At 37.8% G+C, this 17362-nt stretch overlaps 1 protein-coding gene across 4 annotated transcripts in view; it reads left to right on the plus strand.

Moving 5' to 3' along the window:
- Positions 1–2258: 2258 nt before the first annotated feature.
- The window catches only part of TTC27 (tetratricopeptide repeat domain 27), a 105131-nt gene continuing 90027 nt past the window's right edge, over positions 2259–17362 (plus strand). The window contains exons 1-4 of one of the 4 annotated variants that reach the window (XM_071739208.1): positions 2259–2493; positions 5180–5357; positions 8767–8896; positions 15003–15143. In XM_071739208.1, coding sequence (XP_071595309.1) covers positions 2406–2493; positions 5180–5357; positions 8767–8896; positions 15003–15143 — 537 coding nt within the window. In that variant the 5' untranslated portion in view covers positions 2259–2405. Of the gene's footprint in view, positions 2530–5179; positions 5358–8766; positions 8897–15002; positions 15144–17362 lie in introns of all 4 variants that reach the window. The other 3 variants (XM_071739210.1, XM_071739211.1, XM_071739209.1) reach the window with 3 other exon arrangements.

The following is a 17362-nucleotide window of genomic DNA, read 5'->3' on the forward strand; positions in this document are numbered from 1 at the left end:
TCAAAAATAGCATACAACACAATTGCTTCATTCTTCACCAGTAGCAGAAACCTGGCACACAGAATTGAGGATGAAGTTAAATTTTCTGTAAAAACAGCTTTTACAAGCAGCAGCTCATTGCTAAAAGTGTCATAATAAATGTCTATGCTAATAATAATTATTTGAAACTCACCAACTCCTTTTTTTACAGGTAGTAGTTTTCTGGTAGTCCACAAGGAGATCATCTATTCCAAGAGGCTTTAGGAAAAAAAACCTGCAACAGAAGATAAATACTACATCAAAACAGAAGCACAGATATCTTGCAAGGTGACTTCAAACATGCTAGTTCAGATACCACAGTAGCACAATGCTTTATATGGGTAATTTTTTTACACTCTTAGAAAAAACTGAAGATGAAGGTTATCCTCTGAAAATTTTGGAAATTATCTGCTCCCTGCTTAGAAATGGCAAGAAACACTACACTAAAAATCTTGAATCTGCACTACACACTATTGCAAAAAACTTGCTTCCCTTTGAGCCAACTGGCAGAAGTCATCCTCAAAAGGAAACAAAACCTGTTGACTATTCTTCAAGAAATAAATGTGTACTCTTCAAATCATTCAGGGAAGCAAGCTTAAACAGTAGACTTCAGTAGGTCTGTGCAAATGATAAACAATTGAAAACATCTTTTAATTCAGTAGTAAGTCCACTGTCAGTCAAGAGCACACTGGTGATATTCCTGCCTACATACCTGCTATAGTTCCTAGATCAGATGCTTCCAGAACTGAATCATAAGGGTAAAAAATTCGACACATAAGAGGAAATAATAAAAATAGGAAATATTTCGTAATCTTTAATTATTAAGTAATTATATTTACCATCTATTTATTCCCAGAAACTTATACTTACCGGTTTTCCTTGAAAAAAATCTGTTTTAAGATTTTCTGTAACACATTACTTCCAGCATGAACATTAATTTTTAGTTAGCAGTTTCTGGAACTGACAGCAAGCTGATGGCAATCTATTAACTTATATACATTTCTATCAATATTCTTGTAAAAATTTATATGAGTAGATTGTTTCAGGTCAGAAAACAAGTTGTAAATCAACATTTTTATTTAATAACACTTTGGTCTTATAAATCAGATTAAAATGAGATTTTATATTAACCACCTGTACATTGAAGGCCAAACAGGCAATAACCTATTACAATCACTTAAATTAAAAGATGTACTCTTCAAATTTTAATGATTGTTAGATATGGAAGTATGGTGAAGACAGTTAATCTTTGACGAGTAACCAGTGAAGATTGACTGGTACTCTATTTCATGACACTGCACCTATCAAAATTAATTACAATTTTTACCATAAAGTAATCTTCAGAACATTTGTCTTTTCATAGAAATTTGCTCTTGTTTCTGACACCTTCAAGTTTCATTAGCACGTCTGAGAAAACATTTTTATTTGCTTCAATTGTTTCAACTGAATTACCAGGGAGGCATGGCCTTTCTTCTCATCTTTTGAGGAGATTAAAAGCTAAGATCGTGATCAAAGTGAAGAGCTCAGAAACAACGGGACAGAATTCTGTTCCTCTCGGTATCTGGGCACCTGCTGAAATAAATACAGGAAAGGAACCAAAGCTCGGGCCTCACCCCCTCTTAAATCAGCCGCATGCCCGGATCCAAACCACCTCCAGGGACGCTGGTACCGAGACCACGCCTGTTCCAAATAAACCCTGGCTGCTCGCTCGTGATACTTCGTGATTTCCCTCTTTATCTACTCAAACTTTAAAACGCTGTCATTTTTCTCACCGATGCATCTGAGAAATTTGGTTTTACACGTTCTGACTGCCTGACCCTGTGCAAATGTCGCCTGAGAAAGACACAGACCCAGGCAAAGAGGAGAACCGCGCTCCTAAGGACAGCCCCGGGGAAGGGGCACAGCGCCGCTGGCCGCGCTGCTCCCGCCGGTACGGCACCACGGAGCTGAACCCGCCTCGCTGCGAGGCCCTCAGGGCCGTTCGCCTCAGCCAGCACCTGCCGCTCTCCCCGGGCACTTCACAGCGGGTTCTCCACAGGGAAATGCACAGGCAGAGCCCACGTACAGGTGTTCATGTGCCCGTAACAACCCACTCTCGCCTCACAAGCTATTGCTTCGGGCCCGGCAACAGCTGCGGCACGGGAAGAAAAGCAAAGCGCAGCTTTCCCGCCTCCCTTCCCCGCCCCCCGGGGATGTCCCTCTGGCAGCCGAGGTGCTGCTGCGATTGCGCGGGGCTGCGAGCTCCCGGCTGGCACTGCGCGGGTGTCATGGCGGCCCTGTGCCGCCGGTTCCCGCACATGGGTTGAGGTGGACGGCGGCAGCTCTTGTCAGCGCCGGGGCTGAGGGCTCAGCGAGGCGGACAGCGGGGGGGAGCGGAGCGGGGAACCATGCTGGCCCTGGAGCGTTCTCTGCTGAGGGGCTTCCTCAGCGCGGCGGAGTCCCTGGAGTGGAAGCAGGGCGAAGTCGCAACAGCAGGTTAGGGCAGAGCAGGGCCCGGGCCGGCGGGGGAACGTATTCGTCCGGCCCTTGTGCGCGGTCGCTGCCGTGGGTATCGCGAACCACCGGCGTTTACCCTCTCCCCTATTCTGAGCCTGACCCGGGGCCGCGGCTGTCGACCCCCTCCACCCGCGGGCGCTCCGGCGGCCGTCGTGAGCGTCCCCCGTCCCCTCCCGCCTTCCCGGGCTCCGGGGAGCCCCTGCCTCTCCGGGCTGAGGAGAGGGGCTGCCCTCAGAGTTTCTCGGCCGGTACCTGCCGGTCCGACGGCCTTCAGGTGGAGGAGCTGGGGCTGGGGCTGCAGCAGTTCCCTGCCCCGGGGCGGGCAGAGGCTCCACCGCCCGCTTCGTGCCGGGATCTCTGGAGGCTTTTAACAACTTCTTCCATTGTCCCACGAGTGAAATTCTGCTTATCTGCTGGAAATTGGCGGTGTTACAAAACTCGCTTTTGTAGGAAGATATGAGGAGAAAAAGTCTGGAATGAACAAATTATTCAATATTTTATTAGTTATTTAGTCATAGTTGCTTCAGGGAACGATGGAAAGTGGTCTCTCGAGGGGACTCAGGTCCAGGCCCAGGGTTCCTGAAGAGGAACGCAGCAGCTTTTAAAAAGCAACATTTGTCATGAAAAGGCACTGCCATTTCAGACATGCTAGAAATACAGTTGTTCCCAATTCTAGTGCCACACTGTTTAAAACATTTAGTGGTTTTAGTAGCATCTCAAAAGACTCATTTATCCTTACCCAAGCCCTTACTGAATTTTGGATGAGAACTATACAGAGGTACTCAGCTCTGTTTCTTAATGTTACTTATTATTTTAACCTTAATAATTGTACTGTCCAGGAATTTTTGGAATGATGAGACTGACATCTGCCAGATGTCTTTTCACTGAGAGTTGTGTAAGCTGTTCATGGTGCTATGTTTGGGGTTTTTTTTTAAGTTCTGATTTGTTGGACTTTTTTAAGCAGTGTGCTGCCATACAGTGTGAGTCAGGCTGTTGTTGAAGAAAGGTGTCTTGCAGTAGAGATAGAAAATGGTCGGGTTTGTGATGATTCTTAACCATCACTTACATGGGCCCTCTATAGCGATAAATTTGAAGACTGATCTTGAATTTATATGATGTCTTATAAGAAGCTAAACACAGAATGAGAAACAGATTTGATATGCTTACAGTTATATTGCAGTGTTACTGGAAAGGGAGAACCTCAATTTTTTTTTATTAGTGTCCTTACAGCCAATAGTTTCTTTTATTTCTGTTCTCTGTGAGAGTATGATTTCACTAGGGCTGCAGAACCACTACTATTCTTTTGTATGTGCCCTTCCACGTACAGCTTAAAGTGTTTTTTAAATCACCTGCTGCAAACTATCTCTGACCTCATTCAGCTGATCATTTTTTGTAAGGAGCAAAAGTAAATTGTGGTCAGCAGACTGGTGCAGAGGGATTAGAATGTGTGTCCTTCTATCACCCACTCCAATGAAGTCTTTCATTGCTGCTGCTGGAGTTGGTCCTGTGCTTGGTCTTCCCATATGTCAAGAATTTGGAGTACTTGTTTTACCTGGATGATCTTGGTGTTGGTATTTGTTTCACTTCCTTGCATAAATGCTGCTTGTATGGATTTATACTTGTGCTAGCGTTAAAGTGGCTATCTTGGAGAGTAACATTAGTGTAGCTATAGTAACACTGAGTGCACATGAGCTGCAGCCACCAACTGGAATCACAGATTAACATTAGGGCACTGATCCTATGTGGAACTCTGTTTCCTCAGTTGTACTGTTGCATAGATAAAACCATGTTTAAATCAGTTAGCAGACATTGATTTTTCTCAAGAGTAGGTTTTAAGATGGTGAAGTTGTTCTGACAGCTGCTGGATTGATTGCACTGTAGCACAGCTGAAGATAGAAGGGAAGATCCCTTCTGTGAACAAAGTTGTAGCCTGGGCCAAGAACTTGATAATTTTGAAGATTCAAATGTAAAACATTTAGTGACTTTTGTTTATCTTGAAAGGCTTCAGTGGAGAAATGTTCATGGGTCTAAATCCACATCAGTAATTACTCCTGAGAGTCTGGCTCTATATACAGGCTATCCCATTAAGATAGCAACTCTATAATAGAAAAATAATTTTATAAATAAATTTTATAAAGATAAAATTCCTTGTGAATATTCTAAGCATTTAAAGTAAGGAACGGGTTTGCAGTTTTTGCAGTTTTATGTGAGAACTTGCTCACTGAACTCTGAAATTTGAACCATTTTATTTGTTGTGTGTCCCTTAAAAATTCTAGTCTATGTAATTACTGTCTTATCTTTACGGTATTTTAATGTAGCACAATTATAAAATGTTTTGGTGGAAGAAACCTCTCTTGTGATAATTGAAGTCATCTTCAACAGCTCTAGTGTACATGTTTGAAAGGCCATCCATGTATTTCCCCTGAAATTTCAGTGCACGTTTTTGGTTTACATTCATCTTGCAATTTGTATTTCACTGTAACGTTACTAAAATTTCAATTTAAATTAAATTTTTTAATAAAGTTGTGCCTGCTACTCCTGTTTGTTCTTTAGTTTCAATGCAACTGCACTTTTCTTGCAGAAAAAGTGAAGATTCCTTGAAAGAGGTATGGTATATGTTTTGGGTTTTAAATAGGCCTTATACTTTTTTTTTTCTCTTTTTCAGAAAGTGGATCATTATTACAGTTGATTTTTGATGGGAAATATGAGGCAGTATTTTCAAATTTGGCCATCCAGAATGTTTTCACTGCATCTTCTGTGTCAGAGGAAGATATTGGCGGTTACTTGGAAAAACAGATTCTAGCATACCTGGACTGCTCTGCTGAGGCTGATAACATGGAAAGGTAGAAATTATTGTTTATTATCTGGGAGAGTAATAGAGGCCATGTTTGATTTTTACAAAAGACATTTTTAAAAATCTTATAGTATGTGACATAGGGCCTCCAAAATGCTTGTCTGACAGAAAAACAGAAAACAGGTTTCTGGGGTGGTTCCTGCCCACTCTCTTGGGATTTCATTGTCATTGTTTCTTTCAATGGGTAATATAATGGTATGAGGGTTTATTGAAAACACTAGCTTCATTTACAGTGACTACCTCTTAAGCTGCTGATATAAAGAAGCTAACAACTATAAATTCATGTTGTCATGTATCATCAACCATTTTATTAAAAGTTTTCTCTGAAAGATTGCATTACATTTATGTGACTGCTTGAAGTACTGTGTAAAGTTACCATCAACAATGTCTCTATTTCTAAGTCTGATTTATAGTAAGGTTGTTCTGCTCCTAATGTACAATGAAAAAGCTATTACTCATAGATGCTGTTCGTTGATTATTTTCTTGACAAGACTTTCTCTGATTAATTCTCTGTAATTGTACTGCATATGCTAAGTTATGCTGTTAATGAGCCTGACTTTACTGTTTAAAGTTTGCTACCTAAACAACGAACAGAAAAATCTATTATGCTAGAAGTATTAAAAGCAGGAAACAAGTGTGTGTGCATGTATATATATATTTCTTTTAGTTTTAAAAGGTGAGAGTGGAAAAACGTTTTATTGAAAGAAGAGAAAAATTCTGGGAATATAAAGGTAAAAAGAATACAAATACCTCTGTTGTGTTAGGACGACATATAATCAAGAGTTTTTGCTGAAATACCAGAGGGAAACAAATAGTTGGCACCTAATCTGAGCTGAGATTTGCTAGTGATCGTAGTGTGCCAAAAGCTTATCTTCTTCTAGTGTGGTCCTATTTTATGACATGGAATGTTACATGTTGTTCCTGTGTATTTTGTCTCTAGGTCTCCTCTAGGTCTCCTCTAGGTCTCCTCTAGGTCTCCTCTAGGTCTTCTCTTTCACCCCCTCTCTTTCGCCCCCTCTTCCCTTCTTTTGTTGGACTGTCTGTTAATTAGGTGGAGTTTAGATGGTAATACAGTCTAGAGAAATATTTCATTACTGCTAGATTCTGTCATCTTGCATTAGTTTATCCTGAATAATGCAGCAAGGGAAGAATGATCAGTAATGGCTTGAAACAGATCAGAATTTGATCTTAATCTTTGCTTGTCATGTAGCTTTTTAAAGGTAATAATAATCTGTATCATGTACTCAGTAATATTTTGTATGTCTTCTCCTGCTCCCTCTATGAGCTTTTATTGGCCTATATGCCACTTACACTACTTTGCTGCTGCTAACCTAGACAGCAAAGCAGTTTGTTCCTCACATGCTCATACTTTGAGCATTTCTTTAGTCTTTGAGGTTTTTCTTGTTACCTCTGCAACTTCAAGCACCATTGGATTTCCCCTGGCCAGAAGACAGGAAGGCAAATCTTATTTAGTCTTTCAGAAGCAGGCAGAGGGTTTTCTGCCCAAAATTACAGCCTGGAGTTTTATTCAAAATGAAAGCATGTCTTCAAAATGTATCACAGTCTGCCAGAAACACTTTCTGTTTGTAGCAGTCAAGAGAATTTTTCAAGCTCTATTAGTAATAATATAAGAGGTTTTGAATTATATTAGTGCTGAAGGAAGGAAGTTGTGACTTTCTCTTGATAGAAAAGCTTCCTATTTTAAACTGGCACTACTTATAAAACTTAAATTGCTACCATGTGCCTTTGTCTCCAATTACTTCCTAGGTTAAAATGTGTTATGTAGTTCTTTTTCCTATCTGCATGCTCTGTGCCCTGTGACTGCCTTATAGAAGGAATTAATGCAAATTTTGCACTCTGACCTTTCATTAGCTGTGGTGAAAATGATTTTGTCTAATGTTTTATTATGGGTAAAATGTAATTTTCTTTTTTCACTAAGTGATTCAAAGGAAGTGCAGCAGACCTTAAAGCTCTATCTCAGAAAATTCACTAAGACACCAGTTTTCTTGTGACTTTTAGTAGATGGAATAAATTGAAGTATATGGTTTTTTTCCTCTTATTGCAAAGTCATAATACTGGAGATTTAAAAGCTTGAATGGAGTTCAGTGAGAAACAAAAGATTGGAGTATATTAAAATTTTAGGACAGTATAAACACAGTACAAGGTACACTCTTACAATAGTTTTAAAAGAACTCTTAAGGAGCTCTTATCCTGAAGCTAAAACTGAGCATCTTGAGGGCAAATGAGCTCAAAATTTGGATTTAGTTTGTAATTTATTTGGATATAGCCTGTGACTTTTTCCATTTTCAAATTGTTGGTTCTGTAAGGAAAATATTTAACAGTATTTTAAAATTTGCTACAACTTTTCTATCATTTTAGCTGGTTCCCTCCTTCCTCTGCCCAAGACATTTTTTCATTATGGCACTTTTAAACTTTATGGCTTAAGAATGAACTGTTGGAAATATTCTTTACAATAAACTTAATGAATAGGAGACCTATAATTTTTTAACCTTTTTCCTGCTATTACTACTCACTTCAATGGTGAACATTTGTGTTCTACAGAAAATGTAGCTTCATAGCAGTATTTTGAATCAACAAATTGTAGAGGATGAAGCAATAGTGTATGTGTTAACCATGTAGAGGGGGAATGCCTTTTTATTTTTTCTTGAGCTTCATGTGAAAGAGTTGCATCTGTTGCCTGAAATATAATTTGATTCTAAATGCTAGAAGGAAACAGCATGCAGGATGCAGTAAAATATAGAGTATTTTTAGAAGATTTTTTAAAAAGAGCCTGAAGGTTTTATTGTGCTTGATTTAAAAACCTAAAGGAACAAGGAAATGAGCAGTAACAGTTTTATTGACTGTGTATTTACTACTTCTACCACAGCTTCCATGTGCAACCTGTTTGTTCCAGTGTTTCACCACCCTCATAGTGAGGAATTTCTTCCTAATATCGAACCTAAATCTGTCCTCCTCCAATTTAAAGACATTTGTCCTGTCAGTACATGCCCTTGTAGAAAGTCCCTCCCCAGCTTTCCTGTGGGCCCCCTCAGGTGCTGGAAGGCTGCTAGAAAGTCTTCCTGAATCCATCTTCAGGCTGAACAACCCCAACTCTCTCAGCTTCTCTTCGTAAGAGGGATGCTTCAGGCCTCTGATGGTAACTCTGCTTTAAAAATGTTTGTTGTTAATAGCAACCATTACTTACAAACATATTTCCAAGCTTTTTTATTTTCCCATGTGCATTCTTGAATACTACATTCATTGTATTTTCCTAACAAGAGTGATTTTTTTTTTTTTTGAGGTTGAGCGTTTTGAAATAGTACAAGAATTAAACAGATCTTGTAGCCTTAATTAAAAGTGTAACATGTTGCTAATTGCTTTTCTTATTTATATTGCAGGCAGAGGCTGATATTCCTGCTTGGCGTAGGCAGTTTGCAGCTCTTTGTTCAAAGCAATTGGACTGGGCCTCCTGTTCAGTTAAAGCTTGAGGACTTTTTGCCCCCTGCATTGTTACAGAAATTCTGTGAGGTATACTTGGTTTTTAATAAGCTGTCCTTTTATTGTCACTGCATTTCATGTAACAGATGTCAGAGAAGGCACATCTTTGGGGTGCAGTGCTAGAATGAATTGCCTTGATTTTTCATCCTACTGACTGCTATTGCAGACATCTTCAGCTCTATCAGTTTTATAATCACTGTCCTAAAACTAGTAACTCTCTTTGCTTAAGATATTTCCTGCTGGAGTGGTTGGTTTTGGCTGTGGAAGAAAGGCTTATTATAAGGGAGCATTTGCTTGATGGGCATTTGCATTCAGTAATCTACAATTAGTCTATACAGGAATTGCACTGTGAATAAGGTATGGACCATAAACAATGTAAATGCTATAAACCATAGAATGAGGGGAAGTCTAAGTATATGAAAAGTTTTGCATAAAATCTTTGAATCTGTCTTGCATTATCGAGGTTTATTTTTGCAAGTATTCCAGAATTTATGAAGTCCTGAGCTAGGTTCATTTGCAAGGTTTTACTTCTAAATAACTGACTTAGATACAGTATCACTCTCCTTTTTTTAAGTAGATGTTTAGATTTTTTTTGTTTATCTTTTAGAGCTGATATGGTATTTATATTGGCCTATATTTCTTCTTGATTTTTGACAATAGAAATTCAGATCTCATCTCCTGATGACTGAATAAGTAGCAGCAGAAATCAAGTGTACTAAACTTCTTAGGGTGTGAAAAGAGTTGGCAGAAATTTTGAAGAATGCTAGTTCTGAGGGGAAAGTTAGTTCCATTTGCCTCTATATATAGTCATAAAAAAGAAATACAAGCTAATTTATTCTTCTTATAACTTGTTTACAATCTTTAGGATTATAGTATTAAAATATTGTTATAATGCATGGGTTCTGTTTGCTGAAGAACTCTAATATTCTATGTTTGTGTATGTGTGTAGGCTTTAGTCTTAACATAGGCGTCACTGAGAGAGTTCAGACGTGTAAAACACAAAATTCGTAATTACTATTAACCATCCCATTTATTGTCTGTTGTAATGAAAGAATGAGATAGTAATTGCCAGTTGCCTAAGGCTATAGGTGTCTTCTGTTTAGCTTCTGGTATGTTTTTTTCTATGGAAGTGAATGTAACGCATCGGAAGATTTTTGCTTATGAAGAAAGTTTAGAAACTGAATTGGCAAGAGGTTATAAAGGAAAGCAGACTTGAGCAGACTTGATTACTAATGAAACCTAAAAGACGTTGATATTGCTGAAAGGTTTAGTTATTTATGCATTCAGGCAGAAGTTGTATACCTTTATTTATATTACTGCTATCTGTATTAGCTGTTTCTGAAATATTAGTATTTTTTTTCCCCCGGGAGCACTAAACATTAATGTGCTAAAATATAATATACAGTTCTCTTATTTATTAAACACCTTAACTCAAAATATCCAAAAGGATTTGAATTATCTTTGTTATCCATTACTTTTTTTTTCAAGGATTCTTAGCATATAAACACTGTAAAAACAAACATCTCAATAAATGGATGTTTTGGTGCTTTCATTAATCTTCCCTGTCTTGCATGCACAGATATTCAGAAAAAGTGGGTTTAAAATATAGCTTTAATTTACCCTGTATCTACATATTGCGTCATTAAGACTGATACAACCTCTTTAAAAATAGACCCTCTTTTTTCAGGTTTTCGAACTAAAATGATCTTTCCCCTGTCAGGGTTAAAAAAATAAGTCTTCATGTTTCTTTCAGCCTGCTCTAAGTAACATCAATAACATTCAGCCTTATACTGTCTCATTTATTTCAGGAATTTTTTCAAAATGTTATTCTTATTTTCAGAACACTTTACTGAATTAGTCTTAACTTTGTTTTCAGGCTATATATCTGTTGCCATTTCTATCTTTTTAAAGTTTCACCTCTGAGGCAGAGACATAGTTTCAGTTCGGCTCCCAGATAACTTGTGAATGCATCATTAATTTCTTATGAATGCATTAAGACTGCATGAGACTACAACTAATTTCAGTGAAGTACAAATAAAATAGACTCTTAGACAAGTTGCTAGTAGGGGCCTCTTGGATGTCTTCCATGAACAATATTCATGAGTATGTATTCATTATTTTCCATCCCCCAAATTGATTCCAGCCTTCTCTGTAAATTGCACTTAAATTCATGTACTCTTTTCATTTGTTGTTTTTGTTTTGTTTTGGTGTGGTTTTTTTTCATCCTGCAGAATGAGCTTTTGCTTTTCTCTTTTGAGTCCACACATAAAAGTAGTTCAATAATTTCTATACAGAAAACCACTTGCATTTTAGTATTAGGTGTCTTTCAGTTTTCTATAATCATTTTGGGACTGTACAACACCAGTTAATAATCTGACTTATAGTACTCAGAGTTTTTAAATAAGTAGGATAAATATTTTAAAGGAATATTTTGAAACTACTAGATTTCAGTTAAAATGGATTAATAGTTCTAGCTTTGAACTTGCTGGGCCTGGTCTAAAACATTTTTAGTGAGCTAAGGGCTTATAATAAGTGGGATATGGTAATGGGCTCCTTGTGTCATGAAGAACTGTGTCTTTGCATGTAAGGGAATAAAATGTAGAGAACATATTTATTCTACATTATGTTTCAGAATTTCTGGATATGAGCTCATGTAGTATTTTCAGCAGAGGAAACAGGCAGAACTGTAATAGGAATAATTAACACCACTGACGACTGAAAGAAAGTTGTGAGGAGAAGCTGCTTTTAATTGTGGTCTGATTTCATATTCACAAGAAAGATATATTTGGTAACAGTGAGAAGCTCCATCTAGAAGATCTCAATGTGTTAATTGATAATAAATGTAACTTAAGTGTTAGGAATCCCTCAAGTACATATATCAACAGCTCTTACTGTCCTTTTTGTAACTTTGAGGTTGATTCCAAATAATGACATTTGGAATGCATTTGAATAGTTCTTTTTCCTTATACTTGTATTACTGTGTCATTTATGCATTATTAGATCTCTTGCAGGAAGAGACTGCTAAGTTACCACATTCCTGCTGGTATTGACAACTATGCTCATAATTCATATGGAAAACACCAGTATACTATGTAGTACTACTGCCTCAAATCCAATGTGATTCCTTAGTCTTGTTAATTCAACCTGTTAGGAATTCCTTTTTCCAGACCCCTTGGCTTGTCTGCCAGTTGCATAAACTGTCAGAAGGGAGGAGGAGTTGAATTTTAGACTTACTAGTATGCCATTTGAATACCAGTGACCAGCAATATTCAGACTCTGAATATTGTGGGAATATAAGGATGGATGATAATAGGCTAAATGTGGAGGCAGAATCTTGGAAGCAGAGATAATCTGCTAAAGCACCCTACAGTCTTGCCCTACATTCCCTTGCTATGAGTACAGAAAAGAGGGGAGGTTCTTCATGGAGCCACTTAGAAAATACTCCCTTAAAATGGAGCAGAGTCACCCTCATAGAGAATATGAGCAAGAGTATTCATGAGTACTTCTACATGCAGCACTCTCAGGGAAGACCTGCTTATGCTAGCTCACCTTTATCATCTTCAGTCTGCAACTCAGCTCTGTATGAGCTGCCTCTTGCTACTTTGGATCATGAAGCTGGACTCAGCCTTCACTGTAATATTATATGTTTCTGTGCTTTAAGAAAATTTTTTCTAAATAAATTAATTACAAGTTTTGATGGCAAATCTAGTGAACAATGGAAAGACTTGACAATCTAGATACATTTAGCCTAATTATTAGAATTTATTTACTAAAAGAGTAGTTAGGTGCTAGAATAGGCTGCCCGGGCTGTTGGTGGAGTCACCATCCCTGGAGGTATTTAAAAACCATGTGGATGAGATGAGGCACTTCAGGACAGGCTTTAGTGGGTGGGGATTTATTAATTGATTGGGGGGGGCTGACTGTTGGACACAGTGATCTTAAGGTCTTTTCCAACCATTACAATTCTATCATTCCGTGATCTAGTGCAGGTTTACTGGGGCAGCAATGTTGTGTTAGCAAGTGCTGGATTTGGGCCATTTTGAGATATGGAAATTTTTTGAGCAATATGAGAGGGGTTCGACACTTTGAATATTGAAGTGTTTCAGCACAGGAAGACAAGCTCAAAATTTATTTTTATTCTCAGACAATGCCTTAGGGATTTTTTTAACTTGATTCCTAACTTTTCAACCCTTGATGTTGTAAAAGCTCATATGTCGGCTTCGTAAGTGTAGCTATTCTTTCATCTTAAAGACATTAAGGCAGTAAATTCTGTTGTTAGAATTCTGCACTGATATTGAGAGCTTAAAGCAGAACCTAGAAAAATGAATGCTGGTTTAGGCTTTCTCAGCTAAAGTAAAAGGATGTCTCCTGTCCTGTATGAGACTCACTTCATGGCAAACAACATGGATTTGTTATAATATAGCAGTTCTTTGGCTCTGAGACTCATTGGCTTGTTGTCATCATCTCTCCCTTCTGCCTCCTTCATTGTATTCCTTGCAGTCTTACATTACCTGGACTTTGACTGAGTTCCAGTGAAAGGGCTTGGAACATAAATTTGAGATTGATTGGTTGCTGCAGTGCTTAAACAAGTGTAGATTAGTAAAGCATAGCAAAGCTGTTTTAGAAAATTATTCTGTAACAAAGCTTTACCATAGAGAATTCCACGTGCAGTCTACTTTGATTATAAAGGAAATAAAAAAGGAGCAAATAAGAAAAAAAATAAAACTCCCATTAAACTGAAGATTATATTGTGCCCCATTAGGTGTGTATATTTTAAAATTAATTAAGTACTGATTGAGGACTTGCCTTCTCAAAATCAGGGTAGAGATGTTGGTAAGGCTGTTCCTTTCTGAATAAGGAGTCTCAAGTGGTTTGCCAGACTATTGTCAACTTTTTTTTCCACAGTGAGATTGAAATGAGTACAGTGATGTCATGCAAGAATTCCACTTCAACTAAATGATTTAATGTCCCAAGTAATTGTCTACAAAGTCAGAGTATTTTCAATGTGAATGCAAGATAAATAACCAATAAACATAAAGAAAACAGAAAAAAAGCCTGAAAATTACTCTGCTAGTACAAACTGAATTAGGGGAATAATGTGGCTTAACAAATTCTGTCTTCAGTGTACCCGGCTGGTAAAGATATACAAAAGAGTTTCTAATAACTTGGGGATTGCATTATTCATTTAGGTATAAAAGCTGAAATGTGATTCAAATAACTTCTGTCCTGGTTGTATAGTCTGAATAAGAATCTTTCTCTGGAAATTGACTTGAATGCAAGCTGTCATTTAACCTTCTCTTTTGCTTCCCTTCCCTTTTTCTTGCTCCTTTCATACCGACTGAAAACAAAACCCCTACTTTTTTTATATTGCAAAGGGAACATGCCATTTGGGAACCAGGAATAAATTGATGAACTGACATCTCCTTGAGCCTGAACATAAACTCCATGAATGCTTTCCTTGCATTACAAGTGAGAGAAGTATAGATGACTGTCAGTTGACAGTCACCACTGACCCACATCCTGGAGAGCTACTTCAAACCCATTAAGTAAAAGAATTACTGTAGGGAATGTCATATGGGAAAGCATCTAAAACAGGGAAGGGTTTTTGTTTATTGGGCAAGGGGAAGAATGGCTCTAATATTGCTGCCCTGATGCCACTCCAATAGAAAGCTCACTCTGGGGAAAGAAAACATTGACATCATTGGAGGAATAGCTAGTGCATTTGTGTGCTGGAGGAGTAAGTTAATTAACAAATAATTTTTTTCTGTGATTACAAATTGAATGGCCTGGGTTTACCAGAAGCTTTTCTCTTTAGATCATGGGAAGGTTTATATTACTGTAACATGGCTGGGGGGATAGCATTGACTGGACATACTCATTTCAGGTGGGAGGAAATTAGTGTCTTTAAGATCATGTTGATGTGGTGTATCGGGACAGAAAGAAACAAGATAAAATTCATCATGACTTGGTAAAAGGCTGAGACTCCAAGGGATTACAATTTCTTTCTTTTTGATGTTTTGAGCAGGTTTTTTCCTTAATTAAACGAAGAGCTATTTTTTCTAATTCTATATTACACGATTTGTTTATAAGCTTACTTATATTTCCTGTAACTTTTAATTGTTTTTCATTCTTTTAGCCAAAAATGCTACATGCAGCTGTTCTGAAGGTGCTGGTTCTAGATGGTGAATCAATCTATACCTTGACTTCTCATCCTATTTTGTTGTTAATAGCCAGGATAATCCTTGTGAATTCTAGAAACAAACTTGCATCTCTTCAGGTAAGAAATGTGTGGCTAATGTCAGCTACTCATTAACTGCTTCTCTTGCTTTTCATACCTCACTGAATCAGTATAACCTCAGATTTTTTTCCCTCCAAGAAACAGTTCAGACAAAGTAATTACGATTAAACGTAAGTGTTTCAGTTTTTGTTTTCTTGAAGATAAGCTATTTTCTCACTGTCTTCCCTAGAAGAGAAGAAAGATGTCTTAATCACCTGGAAAAAGTAGAAAGTTTAATAGATAGCAACTTTTTAGAGAAACTTACTTTGTGACATTGTTTGAAGGAGAGTGGGGGAATGCCTTGTTTGTACTTTTTAACCAGCCTTGGAATGCTGTTTGGCATTACTGTGTACTTCTAAGCCATGAGTTCTAGATGCCAAGGAAGTTCTCTCTTTTGTCATTGTCTTCTACCTCTTCTGTAGGCATCCTTGTGGAGGCTACCTTAGTTCTCTGTTGCGTTTGTATATTAAAGAAGACCGGGTGAACCTTTTCTTGAGTGGTTTTTGTCTCTCCTTCTCAGTAGCTTTGCAGCAGGCTGGTTGGTAGCAGGACTCTCTGGAAGTGGGGAACTTTTAACTGCAGCAACTTCTCTTTATTGCATTCCAGTTGAACAAAATTTGGCTTAAGATCAAAATGCCACATGGTCCCTCTTTATGCTTGGCTGACAACATCCAATCCCAGCTGGGTCTTTTTATGAGTGATGAATTAAAATGTGTAGGAGATATTGGCTGTACTGCATTTCTGGAAGCCAAGCTCTTCCATCATTTTCTCTGCTATTCACAGATTAGTGCTGTTGAATTTCAGCAACTGGGTAAGTCACGGAGGCAGATAATGTACCTGGTATAGAGAATTCCCTTGCTTCCTCCCCTCAGACTGATGTAATGGGGCACCTTCCTCTTCCCAGTGGAGGCTGAATTACTTGTAGTTCAGAGGCAATAACTGATAACTACTTTCATCAACAGGTTAGTGTAGCAATTAAAGCTTACCATTCTTTCTCATTTCAGCTTAATTCTAAGGAAGTCTCTTAATACTTTTGCCTCTATAAGATTAGTCCAAATAGGTTTAAAATAGGGTATTCTGAAGTATCTTATCTAAGGCAATAATGAAACCCCATTTTATTAAAATATACTACTGTAAATATAAGGTCAAATGCTCAAAAATCATCCAAAACTTTTTAACTTGGCTCCCAAAAAGCTAACATTGGTGACAGAATATTATCCAGACCTGAGCTGGCTGTCCTGAAACTTTACAAATCTGTTCTCTCTGTTTCTAACATTACTGAGTGGTAAGATGGACACTCAGTTGTGTGGGAAAATGAATACTAAACTGAAGTAATTTGAAACATCTTACTTAAATTGCCTTCAGGTTTCTAAATAAGTGATGAAATGTTGGGATTTGACCTTTTTCATGAACTCTGGTGTTTGTGTACTTTTACTCTTTTCAGCTTGTTACCAAAAGTCATCTTTCATTGCTTTTTGAAGTAGATGTTATTATTCTTTTTGATGGCTCCTTTCTAGGGACATTACAGTCAATTACATGTGATTGGTGTATATGTTTATGGTTGCATACTGTACATCCTTCTAGGTCAGTCTTATGTAAACATACCTGGATAAGAAGTTCAGAAGACAGGTGTCTCTCAGAAGCAACCAAAAACCACCTCTTTCACAGAAAACGATTGGCATGCTAACAGTATAACAGATAACAGTATATAGCCAGTAATCATTAGAGCCTATGGAGAGGTATACCCTACCTTCACAGATGATAATCTTAGATATGATTTTGAGAATAGAATATGACATTATAAGTAAGTTTTTCCATGCATTTCCATGTCTTTACACCTGGTGCATCTAGAACTAGATGAGATATGCTGGAGAACTTACATTTTGTGTACACAGCTTCCTAAAAACAGCTATTTCCTGAGCTATGATTCAGCTCTTCTATAGAAGGATTAGTTAGTTCAGTAAGGTATTTGCCCTTCTGAAATTCTACATATGGACATTATTGCTTTCAATTGTGAGTGTAAGGTGCTATGAGCTGTTCTGGTTCTCTTCCACCTCCCTCGGTCTCTTCTATCTCCACCTGAAAAATAAACAGGAAAAAATGCACAGAAGGCCAGCACTGGATGAGAAGAAATACTGTATGTCTTCCATACAAAAAGTAACTAAATGGTTAACCATTTAGGAATGGTTTAGGCTGGAAATATTACTGAAGAGTAAAAT

This window comes from Heliangelus exortis, chromosome 3, assembly GCF_036169615.1.
Source record: "Heliangelus exortis chromosome 3, bHelExo1.hap1, whole genome shotgun sequence".
Classification (NCBI taxonomy): Eukaryota; Metazoa; Chordata; class Aves; order Apodiformes; family Trochilidae; genus Heliangelus; species Heliangelus exortis.